This window comes from Malurus melanocephalus, unplaced genomic scaffold (assembly GCF_030028575.1).
Source record: "Malurus melanocephalus ecotype Western Australia unplaced genomic scaffold, MMel_1.1 scaffold_86, whole genome shotgun sequence".
Taxonomy (NCBI): domain Eukaryota; kingdom Metazoa; phylum Chordata; class Aves; order Passeriformes; family Maluridae; genus Malurus; species Malurus melanocephalus.
Genome location: NW_026623318.1, coordinates 1,854,745 through 1,877,430, shown reverse-complemented (window position 1 = coordinate 1,877,430; position 22,686 = coordinate 1,854,745). Strand labels below are relative to the sequence as shown.

General features: G+C 47.4%; 1 protein-coding gene across 1 annotated transcript in view; it reads right to left on the bottom strand.

Moving 5' to 3' along the window:
- Positions 1-22,686, bottom strand: part of BAZ1B (bromodomain adjacent to zinc finger domain 1B) — a 43,752-nt gene continuing 21,066 nt past the window's right edge. The window contains exons 10-19 of the mRNA XM_057367925.1: positions 22,570-22,681; positions 16,064-16,162; positions 15,483-15,660; positions 14,852-15,037; positions 10,617-10,764; positions 8,964-9,111; positions 6,811-6,929; positions 4,397-4,545; positions 2,610-2,713; positions 1-2,083 (exon numbers count right to left, since the gene is read on the bottom strand). Coding sequence (XP_057223908.1) covers positions 1,717-2,083; positions 2,610-2,713; positions 4,397-4,545; positions 6,811-6,929; positions 8,964-9,111; positions 10,617-10,764; positions 14,852-15,037; positions 15,483-15,660; positions 16,064-16,162; positions 22,570-22,681 — 1,610 coding nt within the window. The 3' untranslated portion in view covers positions 1-1,716. The remainder of the gene's footprint in view (positions 2,084-2,609; positions 2,714-4,396; positions 4,546-6,810; positions 6,930-8,963; positions 9,112-10,616; positions 10,765-14,851; positions 15,038-15,482; positions 15,661-16,063; positions 16,163-22,569; positions 22,682-22,686) is intronic.

The window sequence follows — 22,686 nt, the reverse complement described above, 5'->3', positions numbered from 1 at the left end:
GTACATAATGTTTATTCTTAAGTTCCAATTTATTACAAGTACAGCCCTTTGCAGAAACCCCCTCCCCCCAAATGACACTGATTTTTAGAAAACATACAGTTCCAAAGGTTCCACCATGTAGGACCTGCAGGAAATGTTCTCTAGGAAACAGGACAAAACAGCCTCTGAAGGGACGTGCGAGATACAAATGTCAGTGCTATCCTGTGGGGTAGGGAGTGAGGCTGAGGAGAGGGAAGGGGCAGGAAACCTGCATTTGCATCCATCGACAGTCCAGTACTGAAAACAAAGACCTGTTTAAAAAACCCGCACACCTAAAAAGTTCACAAAACTAGGCTGCAATTTGTAATTGATGATTCTTCTCAAATCCCAGGAGCTACAACAGCTGCTTTTGCTTTTCTCTTACAAAACCAGCACTGAACAGCCCTGTGGCCCATTTGTTCCAAATCAAACACTTCTGGGACAAGAAGTTCAAGCCCTGATTTTATGATCCAAACCTGTCATGATGGAGAGGAAGAGAGAATGAGAAAACAAACCCTTTTCTTAAGGAAAAGTCAGCATCTGGAGCAGCAGGAGCTGGTGCTGGGCCATGGCACAGGAGGGCATTACTACAAAATGTGGTGAGAGTGTGGCTGAGAGGGGCTGGGATCCCCCTCCTCCCCCCAAAGTCCCCTGGTGTAACTCCTGCTACTGGTAGGAAAATGAGTTTCAAAGAGGAGGAAAATATAAAGCAAACACGATTTTATATAAACTGTACATGTGCCAAAGCAAGACAAGGGTATCTTACAGGTGTTCTTTGTACAAGATCACAGCTAGAAACAAGCCACTTTCAACTAGAAAATTAATTTAAAAAGTTACACAGCACATGTTTCCGCTGCTCCCCTGGCCTTGGAACTCTCCCCAGGTTGTGCAGACACCCACACTCTCCAATTTGCTGCTGGCACTTGGGGCATCCAAAGGGCTGTGTGGCCACATGCAGCTCCAGGTGAGCAGGGAGCCTCCTCTTGGTGTGTACAGGTGGGGAGCTGAGCTCAGAGCCCTCTTCGGACTGAGACCTCCAGGAATTGCTCCCCARGGAGAGAGGAAAGCAGGAGCACCTTAGAGCAGTGGTATTGGGATGCTGGTGAAAGCCAGATTGCGATACACCTAAGTGCTTGCTTGCCCCACACAGCTTGGCACCRGGGCTTGGAATTAACACCATATAAATATATACATACAAGCCCGAGCAGCCCATTGGCCTGATGGCACCCAGTACTTCTGTGGAGCAACATGATCCCTCCCCTGCACCAGCTCGAGGCTGGTGTGCTCACATCACCAGCAGCAGACAGTCCCACTGCTTTCCGGATGCTTGCAGAGGGGAGGAAGCGACTCATTCCAGGAAGCCTACAGTGCCTGACCTGGAGCAAGCTTGGTGCTCCTTTGTCCAGCCAAGTTTTGCCAGCCCCTCCCCTTGTCCTCCCACCTTACCCTCCTGGCAGGACAGACTTGTGAAGAGCTTTGTAGATTTTGCAGGAAGCAGGTAAGTCATCACTACTCAATGGATGACCAAATACTTGAGGAAATTGCAGAAAAATTAAAACTAGGACTGGCYCAAGGGAAGGTTGGATTAATAGAGAAGTGCCCGCTGCTTCTCAGCTCCCTCCAGACAGCCCATCCTGCTGCCTGGCAGCAGCAGAAGGCCTGCTCCAGCTCTGGCTCTCCCCCTAGTCTCCCCATCCCTCATTTCTTCCTTTTCCGCCCCCGGGAATGTTCAAGGGGTTCTGACTCACTGTCCCCTTCCTGCTCCTCCAGTCCCTGGCACTTGGCAGAGAGCTTCTTGCGTTTCCTGCGTGCATACGTGTGGCCTGGCAGGTGTTTGTGCACCATGTCAATCAAACATTGCTCTGTCTTCTCCAAGCAGGACAGTACGTGACTCCCGTTCTGGTTGTAGCGCTCAGCGTTGGAGAACACCTGCTTCATGTCAGAGAGGAACTCCTGCACGGAGCGGTAATTGCCACAAGAGCACTTGCTCTGCATAGTCTGGAAGTCCATGGGATTGTTGATAACCTCAAAGTAGTCTTCAGCTTCCGTCGTSGTCACTGGCTCTCTGCCAAAGGAAGGGCCACAGGAATAGGAAGGGAATGGCAACCCCTGGCACCACTGCAGAGAAGTGGGGTCCCCCCACCCCTTCACCCCTGTGGCATCCCTGCCCTGCACCCCCAGAGTGGTGCAACAAGCCCAAGCAGTACCTCGACAGTGCTACAAACATGTCAGTCCTATGGCACGGGAATGGGAAGGACAGAAGCCCARGGAGCTGGTTCAGTAATGGAGAAAGTCCGCACCTTCCCTCAGTCACAGCACCTCAATGCTCCAAAAATCCTGGGGTMGCAGGAAACACCCACCTCCTGTATCAGCCCCTTGCCTGCCACCTCAGAAGGGCACCACATCTTCAGTCCAGCTGAAGACTGAGAACATGGTGAATTCTTCTGGAGCAGCTTCTTCCCAGATGTGACTTGCTTCTGGAGCCCTAATTCTCCCAGGTGGATCTGGCAGGAGTGCATCACAGCCAGCCCACACCCCCACACTGCCTGCAGCCAGTTCTGCCCACAGAAGAGGAGGCCACTTGTCCTCACCTGAAGGGCCAGCTGAAGCGATACTTGATCAGCTTGCCGAGGATTTCCTCACACTTCTGCAGCTCGAGGTTCTGGCGACGTGCTGTCCTCTTTGTCTGAAGGACCTGCCCACAAAAAGGATGCTGGTAAAAGGAGTGAATGCTACAGGCTTTGGGGTTCAACAAACAGCCCTAAAGCCAAAGGAGCTGGTTCTTAGCACATCCACGACATTTCTTCCCTGTGAGCATGGCAAGGGGCTGGCACTGGCTCTCCAGAGGARCTATGGCTGCCCCATCCCTGAAGTGTTCAAGGCCAGGCAGGACAGGACTTGGAGCAACCTGGTTTAGTGCAGGGTACCTGCCCATGGTAGAGGGGTTGGAATGAGATGGATTCAGGGCCCTTTCCAAGACAGGCCATTCTGTGATTATGACATGCAGCAGCAGCTTGAGTTCAGGAGAGAAGCCCACCCCATCCAGGAGCTTGGTGAGCACAGCTCATAAACTGCCCAGCTCTCCTCTGGGGGCAGGCAGCTTTTTCAAAATTAGTTCAAAGACAATATGGCCAAAACAAGCACCTAAAAAATAAATGCCAGCAAATGGAGAATGTGAATTCCCTCTTCCTGCCTTCTCTGAGCTTGTGGTGGGCAGCACCTAAGGCAGAGGGAGAAGCACTTGTGCTGCTGTTCTGCCCTGGCAGAGCTCACTGTGCCATTTCAAATCCCAGGGAGCAGCTGGTATCCCAAGCGCTGCCATCCGCACGCAGGCTCTGCACAAGGTCAGCTCTGTGCCCAGGGACCCAGCACAGGTCACACCCAGCAAGAGGACATTTCCTTGGCCCCCAGAGCACAGCTCATGGGGTATCACTGCTGAGGAAACACTGAATGACAAGGAGGCTTCACAGCAYAGGGCACTCACTCAGTATCCTGACCCAGCTCCAGCCTCTTCCCAGGACAAATGATAAATCCTGTCAGAGCCTTCTTCTCTGAGCCACTGTGCTGTCAGAGACCTTGACCCAACTGTTCCAGTAGAATTTTCCCCACTGGAATATCTTTGTGCTGGCTGTGGCTGCCCTGTGCTGGGCTTGCTTGCCCTCCAGTGTGTAACAGACCACAAGCTAGCCCCCAGACTGAGCATGAGCAGCAGTGAGCCCACAGATGATGGGCAGGGAGAGTGACAGGACACACCAGCACCACTAGAGCTGGTCAGGGGACAGATGGTAGATCTGCAGGGCCTTGTGACGTGGCTGGGGGGCTGAAGTATCCTCACATATCCCCTGTGGTGTGATGCTCCCCAGAGACATTCACTGCAGCTCCCCCCACCCAGCATGCAGACTGCTGCGTGCAGGAGCCTATGGCTTTATTCTTTAAATGTCAAGTGAAACCTAAACCAGCCAAATTATGTCCTGGAARTTGGGGAGTGACCACATGGACAACAACTGTCAGAAAATGGCCAAGGCTGGGGAGCAAAGGCCCAAGCATTGTTGGCATTCCCTGGCCATCTAGGACCCCCTCAGTACCCCCATCTCTCTTCAGAGACATATGGATACTATTTAAAACCCTTTAACAAGCTGCAGGCTGCCTGCTGCTCAAGGGGACAATGTGTGAAAGCGGCTGGGGAGGGATGCCTGACATATCTGTGCTCCGTTTGTAGCGGGCCCTTAAGGATATGACTCCTTTGTTAACCCAACCCAGCCTGGGCTTCCACTAGGATTCAGGGTATTTATCTGTGAAGGCAAGGGAGGAAGCGTGCCACCTGTTTGGTTTCTAACTCACAATRTAAGCAGTCTCCAGGGAGCAATTTGGCTCTTACCAGCTCATCGATGTCTGCGCCATTGACAGGTGCCGTGCGCTGCCGGGGTCCCCGCGCAGTGTGGAGCGCCTGCTTCTTCCTCTGGTGTCTTCCCTGCCTCAAGGAGTACATGGAAACCTGCTTGCCCCGGATTGCYTTCCTGGGCCTCACTGAAACAGATAAGCCATGGACTTAGAGGATGAGGTGCATCTGGGAGCACAGTCCACCAGCCTTTTGCCCCCCTGAATTAGGTTGAGCCTTGCTCAGGCATCCAGGCACYACACGGCCTTGTGTCAGCTGCACTTTCATACTCTCCTCAGAGGGGATCTGTGGGTCATCACCTCCTGTCTGCTGAGGCCATGGCTGGTAACAGCCTACTGCTAAAGGGTGCTCACACACAGCAGATCCTCGAGCTCCAAGGGAGACCTGGGAGCTCCTGCATAATCTGCTGCAGGTCACTGCAAACCCCTCTGCCTGCAGCACCAAGAGACCCCAGCRCATAAAGGCTTGAGGGAGAGACAGGGAAATAACCCATCCATCCTTGTATTATCTCAAACAGTGCTGCAAAACACCCTCTGAAAGCACTAGCAGCAGAAACCTGGAGTTTCCCCAGTTTCTCGCTGCCYCCTCGCTCCTCACAGTTTTGGGGATAGGTGCTTTTCCAAGTGGCCCACACAGTGAGATAAGCCAGCTGGTAAGCCCCTCTGGGAAGGGAACTGTGTGCAGGGGGTGTCGAATTACTGCAGCCAGGAGCTGCTCCACATGCTGCAAGTGGGAAACACTGGAATTTTATTCCCCAAGACTGGGGTCGCCACATTACATCCTACAGAAAGGCACTTGCCTGTGTGAGTCTGCCTGTCAGAGTTCCACACCAGTGGCAATGCAAGCATGCTGATTGCACTCCCTTGTCTTAAGTTTCTCCCATGACCCTCTGTATGAGGAGAATGTGTTTGCGTTCCCAAGTCAAACCCCTTCCAGCTGATCCCAAGTCCTTGAGCAAGCTGCATTCAGCACACTGGATATCTCAGCTGCAGCCTTCTGAATCCAGACAATTCCATAAATCACCATGCTGGGCCCCCCATGTGGGACGTGTGGCAGGGCTGCAGGACGTCYGCCTGCTGTCACTCTGCCTGTGTGTCAAGCGTGCAGCACGTGCTAAATGTCTGACAATCCAACATTCTAGGTTAGATCCCTCAGGATAAACGCCATGAGGATTAATGTGACTTCTCTATTAAAACAAAAGTTTTCCACAGTGACCTTTCCATGCTAATGCTCTTTAAAGACAGGGGTTGCATTTAGCACTTTATTTTTAGTGACTGTAACTCTCTTTTGCTATTGTTTGGAAAGCTTGGCTCAGCTCCTGCCTTGGCCACACAACACAGGCTGAAYACACTCCAAGTGTGGACATGGATATGTTGCAGGACAACAAGCGGTGTGCATAGCCATAGTATCAGTGAGCCTCCCTGAAACCAGAATAAAGCAAGGGAATCAAGGCTCAGGTCCGGATGGAAACCCTGAAAAGAACATGGGATAATCCTCTGGATCCCAGTCTCTGGATTCCATCCGCCTTGTTTAAGACAACCTGCAGTTAATGTTATGTCAGTCAAGGACAGTTTGACAGAAGGCAAACACTGAAACTGTGACATTCCCAGACTGAACTTTTCTGTGCAGCAAGTTGCCCAATTSAGATTGAATCAAATTCCCCTAAAAGCAAAGTGGATACACATACTAAAAATGTTAAGGTGAAGAAGCAGGCATTGAGGAGTCCTTGATTCCTCCCAGCTGCCAAGGAATGCTTCAGCTTTGCATCCCAAGTGGTCTCTGTAAGCAACCAAAGGGTGCTGGTGGTCCAGGCCACACTATACCTGAAGCAACGTGCCTTCCCACTAGAAGAGAGAAAGGAGTGCTAGCGCTCCTATTTTAAAATGCCTTCTTGCCAAATCACTAAGTTCGGCACTTAAGGGGTTATGAGCTGGTGGGAAGGAGAAAAACAAGGAGAGGGCACTGTGGTGAGAGTTCCATAAGCATTTAAACAGCATCCAGTGTACAACAAACCCTGCAGGCACAGAGACTGCCAATCCCAAGAACTGCTGGTGCTGCTACCACCCTGCAGGCTCWGCTGACCCTCCCACCCCACTGCAGCCTCTGCTGACCCCTATCAGCCCTCAGAACAGTGTCATCAGTGTTCCCAGGGAGTGAGTGGGCAGTGAGCAGTTTCAATCTTAGCTAGTGCTGACCCCACCACAGAAGGCCAAGGGTTCATTCCAGCTCCTCATGCAACCASAGCACAACCACAGCCTTCACCTGTGACATCTCCCAGTCTTATACCTGCTCTGCATGAGGAAAAGCACAAGTCCCAAATAGAATCAGTACTTTCAGACACAGAAAGCAGAGGGTTACTATTTTTTGTTATTTCCCTACGCTCAAAGCCTTACATTTTAGTCCAGCAACTTCATAGTCTTCTTCCTCCTCCTCTTCCTCCTCAGCATCTGGTTCATCAGAAGCTTCCTCACCTTCTTCACCTTCATCTTCAGCAGAATCCTCCGCATAGTTCCTAAAACAAGGCAGGTAAATGTGTTTGTGGTATGAGAGCCTGAGCATCAGTGGCCCTGAGCRCCTGATACTTTGGGCTGTACAACAAACATCAGGCTCAGCCCAAAGCAGTTTGCTGTATTCTAGAGCATCAAGCTGTAGCTACAGCTCAAAGGGCACTTCCTCAGCTGAACATCTGGGCTGAAAATCCCCAGCATCTGAATATTTTTTGGTATTCCAGGCACCATGACCACGGGGCAGTGGATTTTAAGACTGTGATTGCTGTGTAATTCTCCCTGAAAGGATGACCTGGTATTTACCCAGATCTGCAGGCCTGGTTTAAGGAGTTTCAACAGAGGGCGCTTTTCCCAGCTGGACTATTTTCCCTATTCWAAAGGAAACAGACTGGTTTCCTTATACTGTGGGAAACAGATTGGTGAGCAGAGCGTCAGTCTCATGTGCTGAAGTCGGAAGCCACCCAGACTCCCTGCTCAGCACATTCTGRCTTCTCACTTGTGCCTGTTCAGTCATTCATAGAATCACAGAATGGTTTGGGTTAGAAGGGACCTTAAAGGCCATCTTGTTTCATTCCYCCTTCCATGGGCAGGGACACCTTTTACTAGGCCAGGTTGGCTCCAAAATTCATCACTTCCAGGGATGGGGCTATGACTGCCCCATCCCTGTGGGAAATGGRAAAGCCATTCCCCCTTGTAAACAGTCTCTCCACCTTTCTTGTGGTCTCCCTTCAGGTACTGGAAGGCTGAAATTAGGTCACCCCAAAGCCTTCTCTTTTCCAGGCTGAACAATCCCAACTCTCTCAGCCTTCCCTCACTGCAGARGTGCTCCCTCATATCAACTAGGTGGTCTCTTCTTGACCTGTTGGCTCCCACAAGTCAATGTCTTGTGCTAGGGATCCCTGAGCTGCGGCAGCACTGCAGGTGGGATATCATTCAGACCATTAAAAACCAGCATACACAGGCAAATGGGGATACAGACAAAGTTGCTGTGGGAGTCTCAATTCCCTACAGAAAGAGGATCTTGAGCAATAAAAGAAATACAGGGGTTTTGTAAAAGATCTCCTACCTCAGCCAGGAAGACAAGAGCAGAAAGCAGATAACAGGACAGGTGTTCCTCACCTGATGGCTCTGGGCCAGTAGCCAAGCAGCTTGCAGATGACTCTACCACATCAAAGTAACTATGATCTCAGGCCAGGACAGCTGCCTTTAAGCCTTGTCATTTCTGTGAAAGCCCGAGGAACTCTTAAATGGTGTYCAGGGAGTAAATAATACTTTTAAGGCCACACACCATCTGCATGGTACAGGCTGGCACATTTCTATTGTGCTGTTGCTCTGCCAGGGAGGATGTTGGCTGCTTCTGCAGCAGGTGCCACTCGACAGCCTCACTTTGCTGACACACAGGGAGATGCAGCACAGTCACCATCAGCATGGGACACTCACTGTAAAATGCTTCAGTTCCAGCTTGAAACTCAAAAAACCACTCCAATCACCTGCTGTCAGGAGGCAAACACTCATACCTGCCACACCTCCTCAAATCATGTTTCCTTTGTCCCATTAGAAGGTGCTCCTGTCTTGCTAAGGTTATCAGGTCCAGAAAACCATCAGAATGGCATTTTGTACTCTGATTTGTAGCAGCAGAGCAGAGACTGAGCTGCAGCCTGGAGTAATGTCTCACTCCAGTAACCCAGCCCAGGGACCTAAAAAACTGCATTGCCACCAACTACATGAAGAAACAACCCAACCAGCTGCTGGCTGGAAAGAACAACTGTTAGTGTAGCTGATTTTGGTGGGTGTTTTGCGCATGTTTTCATTTCCAGACCCGAGTTATTTTTTAAAACTCCTGAACTCGTAAYAGGTCAGTACAACATAGGTGTGCTAAACTTACATCCTGAAAAAATTGCTTTTCTATTGTTCCAGTGATGCTTTAACTGGGTGATTTCAAACCTTTTAAAGGGGCTTTGCTCCAGGCTGGTTTGGGTCTTGTGAAAGCAGGGCCAGGACTGTGCTGTGACAAGGCAAAGGGCAGGAGGGTCACTCACCTGCCTCGTAAGCTGCGCCGGGCTGTTGAAGGCTGGCATGCTGGGCACTGCCATTCCCCATCTGGGATCTCGTAGAGTGCTGGCCGCAGGCAGAATAGGTGGAAGGCCTTGTTACACTCATCACACAGGATCAGCTTGTCATCCTCACCTAGGAAAGTGCAGCTGACTTGTAACAAAGCCACAGCTTCACCCAACCCGAGGGGCAGAAGCTGCTGCAGYGCTGGAGGGCAGGACTAAACAAGAGCAAGATGCAGAGTCCCCTCTGAGGGCAGGAGCTCTTCCTCTGATGGCCTACCTTGGAGATCTCTCCTTCTGTCTCACCACTAGGTTTACAAACAGCAGCATTTAAAAACAAACAGAACTAATGCCAAGTCCCTGACACTGCAAAGATTTCACTGGAGGCAAAGACAGAAACCTGCCAAAGAGGTTCCACCCAGACAAACATGGGGAAAGAGAAGTTTGCTGCAAATATGCCCCAGAGCTGTAAGCTAAAAATGCAGATATTCTTGTTCTATGTTCAACTGGTTAACCTACACAGTATCTTCTTTCTACTCAGGGTAACAAGGCTACACTGAAAATCAGTATGCAGCAGGACTAGTCTCTCTCTGTGCTTCCTACTGATAAAGGAAAAMAGCAACAGTCCTGAGTCAGCTTTCTTTTGCAAGCAGAAAAAAGAAATGCAGAGGGCTTGCCAGGATGCCTAACATCCCAGCTCTTAAATTCTGTGAAACTATTGTGTTAAATCTCAGGTAAGACCTCTCCCCTCACTTCTGCCTGGAATCCCCTCTCAACAGCAGGTAGGATAGTTTTGACACTGGTTTGGAATATCCCTGAGGTTCCACAGTGAAGGAGGATCTCGCACCAATTTAGCCCTTATTTCTGTGAAAGGATGGATGGCAAAGCCTTTTGGTCAACAGAAGGTGCCCAGCACTCCCCCAAGTTCTGCCTGCCCTCATTTCCCACTACAGTTTCAGCAAATATAAAGTGGTGAGGCAGAATGTAACACTAGGCTCTTTCCTCCAGGCTCCCATCCAACGGGAGAGGTTATGGCRGAACAAGTATCAGCACCCCGTCTCTGCCAACACCCCTTCTGCTTCCTCTTCCACCTGGAAGACKCTAAAGCCCTTCGTTCACACAGAAAAAGTATCCCCTTGTCAACTGTTTGGTGACTTTCCCATCTCATTGAGCAGTTCAGCTCCCACTCTGGCTTTGGAGTAGCAACATCCCACCTCCCTTTCCCCACAATAACCTTACCAACCTCTCCTTGCTTACTCCTCTAAAAGACAGGATTAACTGACAAGGCTCAGAGACCCAAAGACCATTCCAAAAGTGAAACTATGGAATGGACAGCAGCATAAGTGTTCCCAGAAGGATTTGTAGATGACTTTTGTCCAAGTACCCTAMATATCCAGGGGACAGCAGCTCTGCAATGTTCTGCAAGACTATGTACTAGTTTCTTAAGAAGTTTACTGGAGTCAGGGTCAAATATTTCTGAGAGATCAAYGGTGCTGACTGCAAAACCCAACATTCAAAACTTAAAATACAGCCACAGTCAAGAATGACAGACTACAAGGACAGATTGCCTAAACAGAGCAGAGGTGACAACATCCAACTGTTGCACAGGCAGGAATTCTGTGGGGCGGGAATGCGTACCTTTCTTGCGACACACTTTGCATCTGGCATTCTCTGCTGACATATCCCACTTGATACAGGCATCCAGCATCCCCAGCAGTACATGCATACGGGAGAAGGTCTGGGCCTCACGGATTGCTGTCTTCCACTTCTCCGTKGCTGAAGCAACCTGCAGACAGACCTAACAGCTTAAAATGATGCACAGTCACAGCTCCCTGTAATCTAAATGTGGTTTTCTATCCCTTAGGTGGCGCCCTTCATAACCAAAGCTCAACKCTAATATTTCTTTCCTTCTACATCACCTCAGCAATCCTGGCTTTGATTTATCCATATCCAGTCTCCATGGATCAGAGAGTTTGTTGTARCAGTCAACCATTTTGCATTTCACGTTCAGGCTGAAACAACCTATGTGAACTCCACTAAATTCTTGCTCTGAAGGTCTAACCCAAATAATAGCAGGCTAAGAAAATAAAAGGCAGAAATGTAGCACTGTAAAATGTGGGATGAAAGTTAGGGAACAGCTAGCAATCCCAGCGGAAGGAGGACAGGAGTGGCCTGTGCTGCCCTCCAGTGGGTACCAGAGAGGCACCTGGATATGAGCAATACCCTCATGGTCCCCGAGCTGCTCAGGTGGCAGAGGGGATCCTGTGCCACCAGCTACAATTACACTGCACAGACATTTGGACCCCCAAATAGGAAAGCAGCCGCTTCCCTGAGACAGGATGACCTCAGCACATCTGAAATCCCAGGAGCTGGGAATGAGGATGACAGCATCAAAGCTGAGCTTTGCATCAGGGCAGTTGCCAGGGTCTGCACACAGCAAGACTAATGGGAAACCTCACACCCAGCTCAGGATGTTTGGAAATACYATTTTGGTAAATCGGAAATGCAGCAGGACAGAAGTTATCCAGAGCCATGTCCCACTCCAGTGGTAATCCTGTGCTCTACAACAATGAGGTGATGGCTCAGACATGACAGGGATATAATAGGACTGAAATTAATGTTCTTCTACCCCAAGAGAATGAAAAAACAAACAATGAAGTGTCAGATGGGAAAATCTAAACTCTGCAGCTGACAGCAATTTGGGAGCCAAACCAAACCTGGGAGTTTTGCAGAGTTGCACATTCTCCTCTGACTGAATTTGAGGAAGCACAGCATATATTAGATGCTTGGAAAAACACACAAACTGTTCTGAAATGCCAGTGTCCTTRCTGCCATTGCTGGTGTGGACCCTGGAGAGCCACAGCAGACCAACAGAAAGCTGCCCAGCCCACTGCACCCAGCTCTGTGCAATTTCTTTGCAGAACATTGTTGAGGTGCTTCACATACTGTGTAATTGATTTTCCAAGGAACTGTTCCATGGGTTTTGCTGTTAACATACTGGATAACTGCTGGGCCAAGATAAATCTGCAGAAGTTGTTGGCAAGTTTTGCTGAGACATTTCTCCCCAAGTCTGTGGAATTTAACAGATTTCTAGCCTTGCTTCCCAAGCATCAGGAGACTGTGGCATTTGAGCAGCACCAGTACCAAGGGAGTTCCAGCTGCCAACAAGGCAAAATGGGAGGCTGGAACAAGTTACTTAAATCCCCTCCTGACTGGATAGGAGCAATCTAGCAGGGAAAAGAAAACAAAAAACAACCCCCAAACTAAAAGGAGAAGTCCTCAGTCACATGTCAACCTCAGAGAGACAAAAACACCTTCTTTGGTAAAGGTGGACAAGTCTCCAGAGAGAAAGGCTCACTTGGCATCCTGAGCTGACAGAAATCCCTCACAACAGCTGAAACTAGAATTGCTTGGTTGTGAAGCCACTCCTTGAGGGATTGTCTGCAGGTGCAGACTGACTCTCCTCTTACAAACACTGCTGAACTCAGGTCATGAGGGTGATAGCTTACCTATAATCCACTCATGTTCTTCACTCTGCTCAGGCTGTTGCAACGCAATGACCATGCAAAGAGATCACATATTCCCTGTTCTGTCCTGGAACAGTCCAGCATGCTACTGCCACTAGTAATGGCAATGTTTGCATCAAGAGAGGTAACAGCCTGATTTTCAGGAGCAACCATAAGCTAGGTTGCACTGTAATCCTTTGCCACTCAGCACTGTGAGCTCCAGAGATGAAGCTGAGCCAGCAGGAACCCTTATTACAGACAATTATGTCAGCAAACGGGTGCTTGTTAAGCCATAACTTGTTTCTCACAGGGAAAATGAGACATACCCATACCACAGGGCTGCAATTCTTCCTCTATAGTCTGGAAGTATATTAAGTGTGTTTTTCCAGTGTGGCTATGCTGTATTTTACTGCTAGGTGCTCTCAATGCAGTTCTGGCTCAAAACGCTTCATAATTTCTGGCCTATGCAGGAAAATTTTCTTTAGAACAGTTTGCTGGGCAGTCAGGGATTTTCATCAGATAACTATCTAAGAACTAGGCTGCTGTTTCAAGGTCATCTGTAAAGGTTTCTGCTTTGGTAAAAAAAGGCTTATTCCAGATAAACTCAGGTTAAAAAAAAAAAAAAAAAAAGCCAAACCAAACAAACCAACGAACAACCCCAAAACAGTTGAAGATTGCTTGTACCACCACAAAGATTTAGAGTGAGGTTAAGTCTGAGTGAGATAAAGTAAGCACCACACTACATAAATAAATGCTACAGAGGACGACACGACACAAAAACCAAAGCTCAGAGGGAGACGTGCACAATCACATACTGGGACTGTCTTGTAGTAAATCTGATGCTACCCTGAGTGTGCCCTACAGGTGCAGCTGTCAAGATTATAGCTGTAAGGCAGCAAGCTTAAGGCACAACTTGGTGTTGCTGTAGAAACAGTAAATGTGCTGATCCAAGCCCTTTCTGCCTCAGACCTCACTGAACTTTACAGCGCTCCATTCTGTTGAAAGCTCTCAGGATACAGCATCCTCCCCTTGTCCTTGCTCTTAGGATGGAAGATTTAAAGTTAGAAAAGTTTAAATACTTCAGAATAACTGAGGAATGTGAAAATTTCTAGCATCCATCCAAATTATCCTGCTAAGACAGGAATGGCACAGCCTAGAAAAGACTTGATATTCAAACAAGGGTTCAGCATACACTGACAGGAGCTTTAAAAACACCCCCACAGATCCACATGAAAWAAACTAACCCCAGCACCAGTCATACAATCCCAGAATGATTTGTGTTAGAAGGGACACTAAAGATCATCTTGTTCCAAMCCCCTGTCATTGGCAAGGACACCTACCACTAGASCAGGGTGCTCCAAGCCCTGTCCAACCTGGCCTTGGACACTTCCAGTGATGGGGCAGCCACAGCATCTCTGGACAACATGTCCCAGAACCTCAGCACGCTTACAGGGAAGAATTTCTTCCCATCTAACCCCACTCTCTACCAGTGTGAAGTCATTCCCCCTTATCCTGTCACTACATGCTCTTGTAAATTAATCTCTCTCCCCTTTTCTTGCCTGCTCCCATCAGGTAAACACCTAATATTTACTTTTTAAGTTGGGACTTTCAAGTACTTCTGCTAATCCAATTATAACATTGCTCCTTCTGCTGAAGTCAGTGATCAGTTGGGGTAGGGCAGAAGTGGGGAAAGTCTTGTTACAGGGTATTAATGTCCCATTCAACTTAGCGCATAGAAACTACCCCTGAAAACAATTACCCCGTTAGGATGAAACATTGGTGCAGCACAACTGCCTGAAGTACCCTTCCCAAATCTCGGCAGCTCATCTCCACCTCTTTGATTAGGAGGGATACTTATTTAGACCTACAATACCACTTTTCTCCTGGCGGCACATGCAGCTTGTTTGCCAAGACACCTCCCTAAGTGTCTCGCACACCCAACAATTTGTATCTCCCTTTGCCTAATGTGGTATTTACCTGAATCTCACTCCCTTGCAGTCACCAGAACCTCAACATGTCTCTCCACCTCTCTGTGGACCAAAGCACCATCAGTCCTCTCTGATGGATACAACTCCTGTTAAGTTCTGTGAAAATGCTCCTTTTAGGAGGATCTATATGGAGGGAATTTGACCCATTTCCTATTCACAGAGAGAAAATTAACTAACTACTCACTATTATTTTTATTTTCTTCTTATCTCTATTGTCAAAATAAACAAGGAACACCTGGCACCAGAAACACCAAACCCACTGAACTACAAATCTGAAAGGGGAGGAAGCTGCTCAGGATTTAATACCCCATGAAATGGACTGCTACTGCTCAAAGAGTTCTACTGAAAGACCAAAACAGAGCCCTAAGGTGAACAATACCTTGGCTTCTTCTGCCATTTTCTTGTCTTCATCTATCTCCTCAGCCTTGGCAATGTAATCCTCTCCTTGGTGTTTCCTTCTCTTCTGCTTGGGGGCCATGAAACCTTGCAGAAACTTCTTAACAATACCAGCCTGGAGCGCAATCACACACTCGCCAAAATCCTTTAGGCTCTCCAGTGAGTACACCTGTTGGGAAGAGCATATGACCCCATAACAGCTGGCTATTACTCTCTCTGTTGTTGAAGTGGGTCTGCAAATGGACACTTCTCAAACCTAATGCAGTGTGGTTACCTGCCACACCTGGTTATGGAACCAGCACAYTGCTGCTGTCTCAACAAGACATGCTGGCTTTGATACAGAAGATAAAAACCAACTATGGAGTTCTGTTCCATGAAGAAGTCTGTCATGAGAMTATGGAAACAGGACAATTGGATGGCTGTGCAGGACACCCAGCTCCAACTTTATGACGCACCTACACCTTAAGCCATCAGGGTACTCTTGAATTAAGAGTTTAAAGGACGATTGAGAAAAATTATTTCCTGGTCCTCTTGCCTGAGGAGAACAAAAGACTGAAGACCTTCCAAAGAAGATATTGTCTCACATTTGTTCAGTACTTTGCCTGTTCACTCACTTTTGCTTCATATTCTGGTGTCACATCAACATATCCCAGGCCTCCCTTCTGCAGCCGTGTTGCAACCTCAATCAGATCACTCCGGAGGTAGTTCAGCAGCTCCTGGTTGCCATCACAAGATTTGAGGCCCAAGTTCTGTTTCCGAGCCAAATGGATGGAATGTGTGATGTCCTGATACCTGGAAAATCAAACCCAACCTCTGAGTATAGGCAGAGCACTGCCCTGGGACCTGGGCAGGCTCTGGGAAAATGGTCTCCATCGGGACCTATGAGCTCCACCAGTGCTCTTTGAAAGAGACATGAAAGCACATGGCAGTTGCATTTGCCTTTGTTCCTGGTTTCAAGGAGCAATTTAAAGACTGACAGAACCTCCACACTCCTGTACRGAATATTATTTATCAAGAACCTGCAGTTATTGCCCAAGAAAACCAGCAATTACACAGCCTCAATGTCCTCCCCTCTTCAGCATAGAAAGAATCAAAGCCCAGCCTGGGATGCTGCCCCAGRAATGGCAAGGATTGCTGTGCCAATRACACACTCTCACTTGGAGAAGGCACATAGAAAAACAAAGAGCAGGCTTACTTTTTCTCCAAACGCTCCTTGAGCTGGCTCTCCCTTACTCCTTGGGGGTGCAGGCAATCCAGCAGCTCATCCAAATCCTTCTGACTATCACAGAGAAACCTGAAAGATAGCAAAATGGCCAAAATGACAGCACCTAAGGTATCTCTATGGTAATACAATCTCTTCTTCTAAATAGTTCCCAAGGATCAGTAAGCAGGGATACGAGCTAACCTATATCCTGACCCCATAGAGCAAGGTGAAACACTTTGAGGAATGCTGGTTTAAGAATTCTGACTCAGGCTGGCCTCATTTCAAGGTCCCCATATGTAGCTAATTCCAGGATAAGAAAAACAGAATTATAATAAACACAGAACTGGTTTATAGATGTATTTTCCCCATTAAGTTTATTGAAACATTGACATCTGAATTTAGTCATCTACCCCAGGGATTCCATTCACTACTCTGCAGTGAGTTTAAGTGATCTCAATGTCATGTTAGATGCACTAGAAAAGACTAACATACTGCGCATCAACAGCATGGGAATTTAACCATATTTTCTTTCATTAACCCTATTTTCTTTCATTAACCAGAAGTCCCCAGATTGAAAGGGGAATGTCCTGGCTGATCCCACAACTGCTACTGCTGCAGCTGTGCACCAGTGCAGGCTTTGTCTCTGCAAGTGCACAAGTCCTCCTCCCTAAGTTTGCCCAAACATGCAAGCTCAAGTGCAGAATCTGAAAACCATATTCATCAGCTTGAAACCGGCCTCCTCAGGAATCCTTCAGGAGAGTGATGGCCATAAGSAGTTAGCCCAATCTAAAAGGGGAGCCCTTTTGCAGAATTCTCTAAATCAGGTATTCTCTCTGCAATTCCAGAGTACAATCATGTTTGCATGCAAGGCTGTACATTTAAATGTGCAACTTTTCAACTCTATTCCAGGAAGCCATGGAGCCTCTCCTCACCTGATGGGATGGGAATTCAACCTGAGCTTCAGAGTTCCTTTACAGAAAATATGACTAATTCTATATCTTCTAGAAGAGGACTACTCATAACAACTGCAAAGGACCACTCTTGTGATCCATACCAAAATATTCCAGATCTAATCTTTCATCTTGAACACAAGCTCAGATGATCCAAGCGACAATCAGAGAAAGATGCTGTTGTAGCTCCTCTTGGAATACCAATCTCCACAATGCTTACTTTTTCTGGCAGAAATACTTACTGAATACCACATATGAAAAAATTTCCTAATTCTAGTGTGGTCCTATTAGGGCAATGGCCTCACAATTTGCATTCACCTATGAAATCCATTACTGTAATAAAACACAGGATTGAGTGTTCAACAATGGAATAAAAAAATGGTTTTTTGCCAGGCACCTGCTTCAGTACATCTAACCTTGCAGAGCATCCCCATTTTGCACCCAGAGGTCAAAACTTTTGGGCACCAGTACCCTCTGMACCCCTCCCTGTGAAACAGGACAGAGCAGCCCCAGACATCCTTCACCCACTAGAATCTGTCACCACCTGGGAATGGCATAAACCACATTCCAAACCATCTGCCCTGCAGATACCCAATACAGGAGTATTTCCCAGACACCCTGAGATGGTTGCCYGGGTCATGATGAAACAGTATCAGACACTCCTGGTGATGCACCATGGAATCCAGCTAGAAAAATACCCARGATAACCATGCCTGAGCTTTCCCCGCTTTCTCCCATGGAGGCAAAGCAAAGGGGAGAACTCACTGCACTGTTTTGTCATACTGTAAAAAGGAAAGGGCACTGAAAACAGTCGTCACATAGCATTTGTAGTTTGGGAGAAGATAACATAGGCTACTGGGCAGCTGCAGAAAGCAGCTCCCATCCTTTTAAGAAAGCCAGAATTAAGACCTGGCACAACTTTGCTCCTGCTGAAAAGGACATGGGACAGGGAAGGAAGAACATCTGCAACAAATAGTCAATTCTTCCCAATTCACCCTGAGAGTAAGAAGTGGGATTTCTGGGAGAGGGAACTGATCTAGCTAAGCCTGAACTCAAGTCTGCAAAATACAAACAKATCACAGACACCATGCTGGTTTGATTAGTGACCTCTTGCTGCTCTGTGTAGCCACAGCTCCTGTTTCTCAAACTAGCTCCAAGCATTCCCTACCTGTAGGAACTACTGGCACCTCCAAATGCATTCCCTGCCTGTAGGAACTACTGGCACCTCCAAATGGAACTGAACCACCTCCAGGCTGGGAGCACGGACATGGTAAGACAAGGCTGGCATTTTAAATGGGAGAGGCAAAAGTGAGTCTTGCAGAGACAGATGGGAAGGCAGTTGGTGCCCTTCATGTGGCCTGACACAGCATAATTACACACTCCAGAGGGATGGGAAAGATCCCTTTTGGAGACTCAAGACCAGGTGGAGGTGTTCAAACTGATCTACAAGGGGGAAATCCTGACTGTTGCAAGGGCTTCCTGCATTACTTAAGAACAGCCTAGATTCTCTCCTGACACTTCTGGCAGCACAAGCCAACAGACCAATCAGCAATCAAAACAGAAGGGATAAATGGCACAAGCATCAAGTCAMAAGGAACCCCCAGTATTCAGTCAGGCTGAATATTCCTCCCTGTTCTCAGGCTACAGGCTGCAAGGGACAGAGAAAGGTCTAAAACCTGGACTACGGAATGATGAAATTGAAAGGACAACATCTAGAGGAGTCCAGGACCAGTACCTGCTCTGGAGGGTTGGTTGAAACAGGGGAACTCCATCTGTAGAGTACAGGCGTGAGAATGGAGTCTGCCAGCACCCACTCATGGTTAACTCAAATTGTCTGCTGAGGGGACCCGCCATACCATGCTGAATTCCTAATAGATGAAGAACAACGGGAGTTACTCTGCAGAGATGCCACTTTCCAAAATTCAACTCCTTTCTGACCAAGATGAGTAAGAAGTCTCCTGCATGCTAATATCCTGCCAAGGCTGTGATTCCCCTATGTTTCTTGCAGGAAAGACCAGAACGTACACAGCTCACAAGCACTATGGTATGGACAGAAACTTCTTCAGAGCCCATGTGCCCAGAACAGGGAGATTTTTTAATAAGGATCAACATCTGTGCAAGTGGTACACAGGATGAAGAGAGGGAGTGGTCCATCTGTCTGCAGAAGACAGAAGTAACCAAATGTTTATGATTCTGCACTTTTATGACAGAACACTGGACCCTCTTGTTTTAGGGGGCAAAGTACCAAAAACAGAACTACTTCTGTGATTTTTTTGTGTAACTCTTGATAGAAGTATAGATCGATTTTTCCCTTTATCAGTGCCCTACCAGCTCCCATCCTCAAGGGGAAAAGGAGCAGGGCTGTGAAATACAACCATTCAAAATTAATTTGGGGTTTAATTCCAAAGTCTCATTACTCTAAAGTATAAAACGGTAAAGCTAAAGATGTTCTAAGTGCACTCTGAAGCTACTCAATCCCATGTTCACACATACGACTAGGAGAAGAGACAGACAGCAAGACTTAAAGCAGAACACAAAGAAATTAAACTTCCTATGCACATGCCAACATTATGAGTTATAGCTGGACAAGTCCCTGTATCCAAACAAYGGGGCACATAGATATCCAAGGACTTCAGTATGGCTCCTCAGGATCTCAAGGACAATGTGCAAAACGCAGCCAAGGAGGAGACTCTTCCATAAACATTTATGCTCAGAAGAGTCCTTGACATCAATGACAATGGCCCCAAAGGAAAATACAGCAATAGGAATATGGATTTCCTCAGAGCAAAGTTCTAGTTCCTGGCAATCCACTGAAATAACAGCTCCCACGCTGTCACTTGGCTTTCAGTGGAAGCTTACATGTAAATGGTGGCAGCTGTCAGACAGGTACTTAGCAAACAGCTCTCAGCAGTTCCAGATCTTTAAGGAAAAGCCTTTCAGCTGAGGGAGCTTATTGCTTAGCTGCAGGCATGGCTTTGGGTGCCCTGTCAGCCAGGGAGAGGCAGCCAGCACAGCACAGCACTCAGACAACACAATTAGATGGGGTTATGTATCCTTTGTGAAAGTGCCTCTGTGCCCCAGCTGATGGCCCATGGCTCAGATCTTCCACCTGCTCTGCTGCACCTCGCAATGCCCCTGCCTGACAAAACAGTGCAYGCAGGCATGAGACCCTTGTGAAACACCAGCAAGTGCTGTGACTGTCAGCACTTACAGTCCTTCCTACCAGGGATGAGAAAGGACAGAAATTAAGGACCCTGCGGCGTAACAGCCAGGCCAAAAAAAAAAAAAAAACAACCCACCCAGCTCAGTGTCTGATGTCTGAGTGGCCAAATGGCAGAACAGGTATGCAGTGACAGTTCTTCAACCTGCCCCTCCAGGTTGCAGCATCTGCTGGTTTGAGGACTCTCCTGTGTTCCAGGACAACCTTTGTGCTTCCTACTCCTAAATGAACTCTTCTCTTAGTAATTTGTATACTGGTGCTTTGAAGAGGTGCAATTCACAGATCCACAACAGTTGGTAGCAGCCAGTTGTGTACCGTACCTCAGGTGCAGCACTTTCCGCTCTCTTTCAAAGTAGCCATTTGCTAGTTTTATTTTCTGATTCCTTTTTTCTCTATCAAAAGAAAACCTCCTTAAGACACTTGCCCATTTTCCTCTAGCAGTACTCTCCATCTTCCTGCTGAATATACAGATTTAGAGAATTTCTGAAATTTATTTAGCATTTCTTAGCCAATTATTCACTCATGCAAAGAGCTTCCCTCTTTTCCTCAGGCAGACCCTGTAACAATAGATTCTCTGAAGCATGATTGTTTCCCAAGGGGAAAAGAGATTTGTTTTGCCCTTTGTACTTCAGTTTAGCATCCCTTTTATTTCTTTCACTTAGACTCACCACAGGTTTTAAGTAGGCTTTCCTACTTTTAACAGCTTCCTTATCCTGATGTGAACCAGACTCAGAATGTTTTGTTATTGCTGCTGTAGTTTTCTTTTCAAGCTGCTCGACCCTTTTTTCCAAAGGTAAGAGCCAGCACTTGCTCAGACCATCTAGTATGAAAACTCAAAGGGAAATCTCTTTCGAAGTGTTTTGGGCTTCTGGCTTCCATTTTAAACTTTTCTTTAAGAAGCTTAATTCTTTTTGTTGCTTTCATTTATAGAAAGGAGAATACCATCCCTTACGGTCACTCCATACAAAGCAGCTCTTAATGACAGAATATAATTCAGCACTGAGTRTGTCCAGGACCTGGTTCCAAAAGCTGCTCCTCCCAGGCTGTGACTGGTTACTCCATGAAGCACTCCTGACTGTCACCACGATGATCTCCCTCAGCATGCTGGGAGATGCCAACCTGATTGAGCAGATTGAATACTGTGTTTTTTCAAGTTCAGCCTGGAGTCACAAGTTGAAGGAATTCTGTGTTAATTAACTCATCCAATTTGGCTCTATGCTGCCCTCAGTGTCAGCAATAYACACTCTAAATATAAGCCACCGTTTTCCTTACAGAATTGGTCCTTCTCCTAGAACACATCCTGCCATCTCTACCCAATGAAGATCAAGTGTTAGAGGCAGTCAGGAAGAGCAAAGGACTTCCCTGTGGATGATACTGTCCTCCATCACTCCCTGCCTGAATTCTGGTCAAAAGCCCAGACCGGTAACAGGGTGGGGATTTGTCATGGGAGGATGGAGCGGGGAAGGAAAACACAGGAACTCTCATGATCTATGACTCGCTGCCTTGGCAGAAAAGGGGTAGAGCAATATCAAGAGTCAGCACACAATGCTGATGGTTCAGATAAACCAAGACACCCACAATTCCAACCTCTTTTACAGTTCCTGGGGGGGGGGAGCAGGTACATGTTTAGTAAAGTAGCTCTGACTGGCAACTATTCTTTGAAGATGAGTTCAACTCTRTTTATCAAAGACCAAACAACTCCACTCTGTGTGTCAGCAGTGGAACTCTGGGGAACAGACTCTGCTAGGAGGGGAGCTGCAGGAACACATACTTTGTGACAGTTATTTTCAGGATTGTCTAAAAAAATACAGTCCTTTGCAGGTAGTTAACAGGTAAAGCTTAGCCAGGGTTTTCTGGCATGGGGACACCTGCTGAGCACTCCTTACCAAACAGAGCAACATTTAACATAAGAGAATTTCTTTAAGTACACTCGTAGGGCCAATTAGTGGAGCAAGTTACAATCAAACATGCTCARTGGTAGATTTGATTCACTTAGAAGACATTGCTTGGCATTGGGAAGCATTAAAGGGATAACAGGCTGTACACATGGAAGAATAAAGTACTTAAAATACATCAAAAAAGCATTTTAACAGCTTAATTTATACTGGTTTTGTGTAACTGAGTAGGTTGAATGATGGTTCCATTGGCTCTTGGACTAGCTGCCCTATTAGCAGGGCAGTAATAGTATTGGCAGCAGAGGCCTGGGGACCCAATTGCTCAGCACTGAAAGAGCAACAGGTTCATAGCATGGTCTAGCAAAAGAAATCTGTCTAGATTCCTTGACTTCTACGCTTTTACTATTTTGCAGCCATAAAAGAGTGTGTTACCATAAGTTTTGGCCCTGCTTGGGAGTGGTGGTCTCGGCAGGCAGGTCTGCGGTGAGCCTGRAGCGGAGCAGCTTGTTCCCTCGGCYGTCGCTGCCTGTGCTCTTCCGCTTCTCTGCA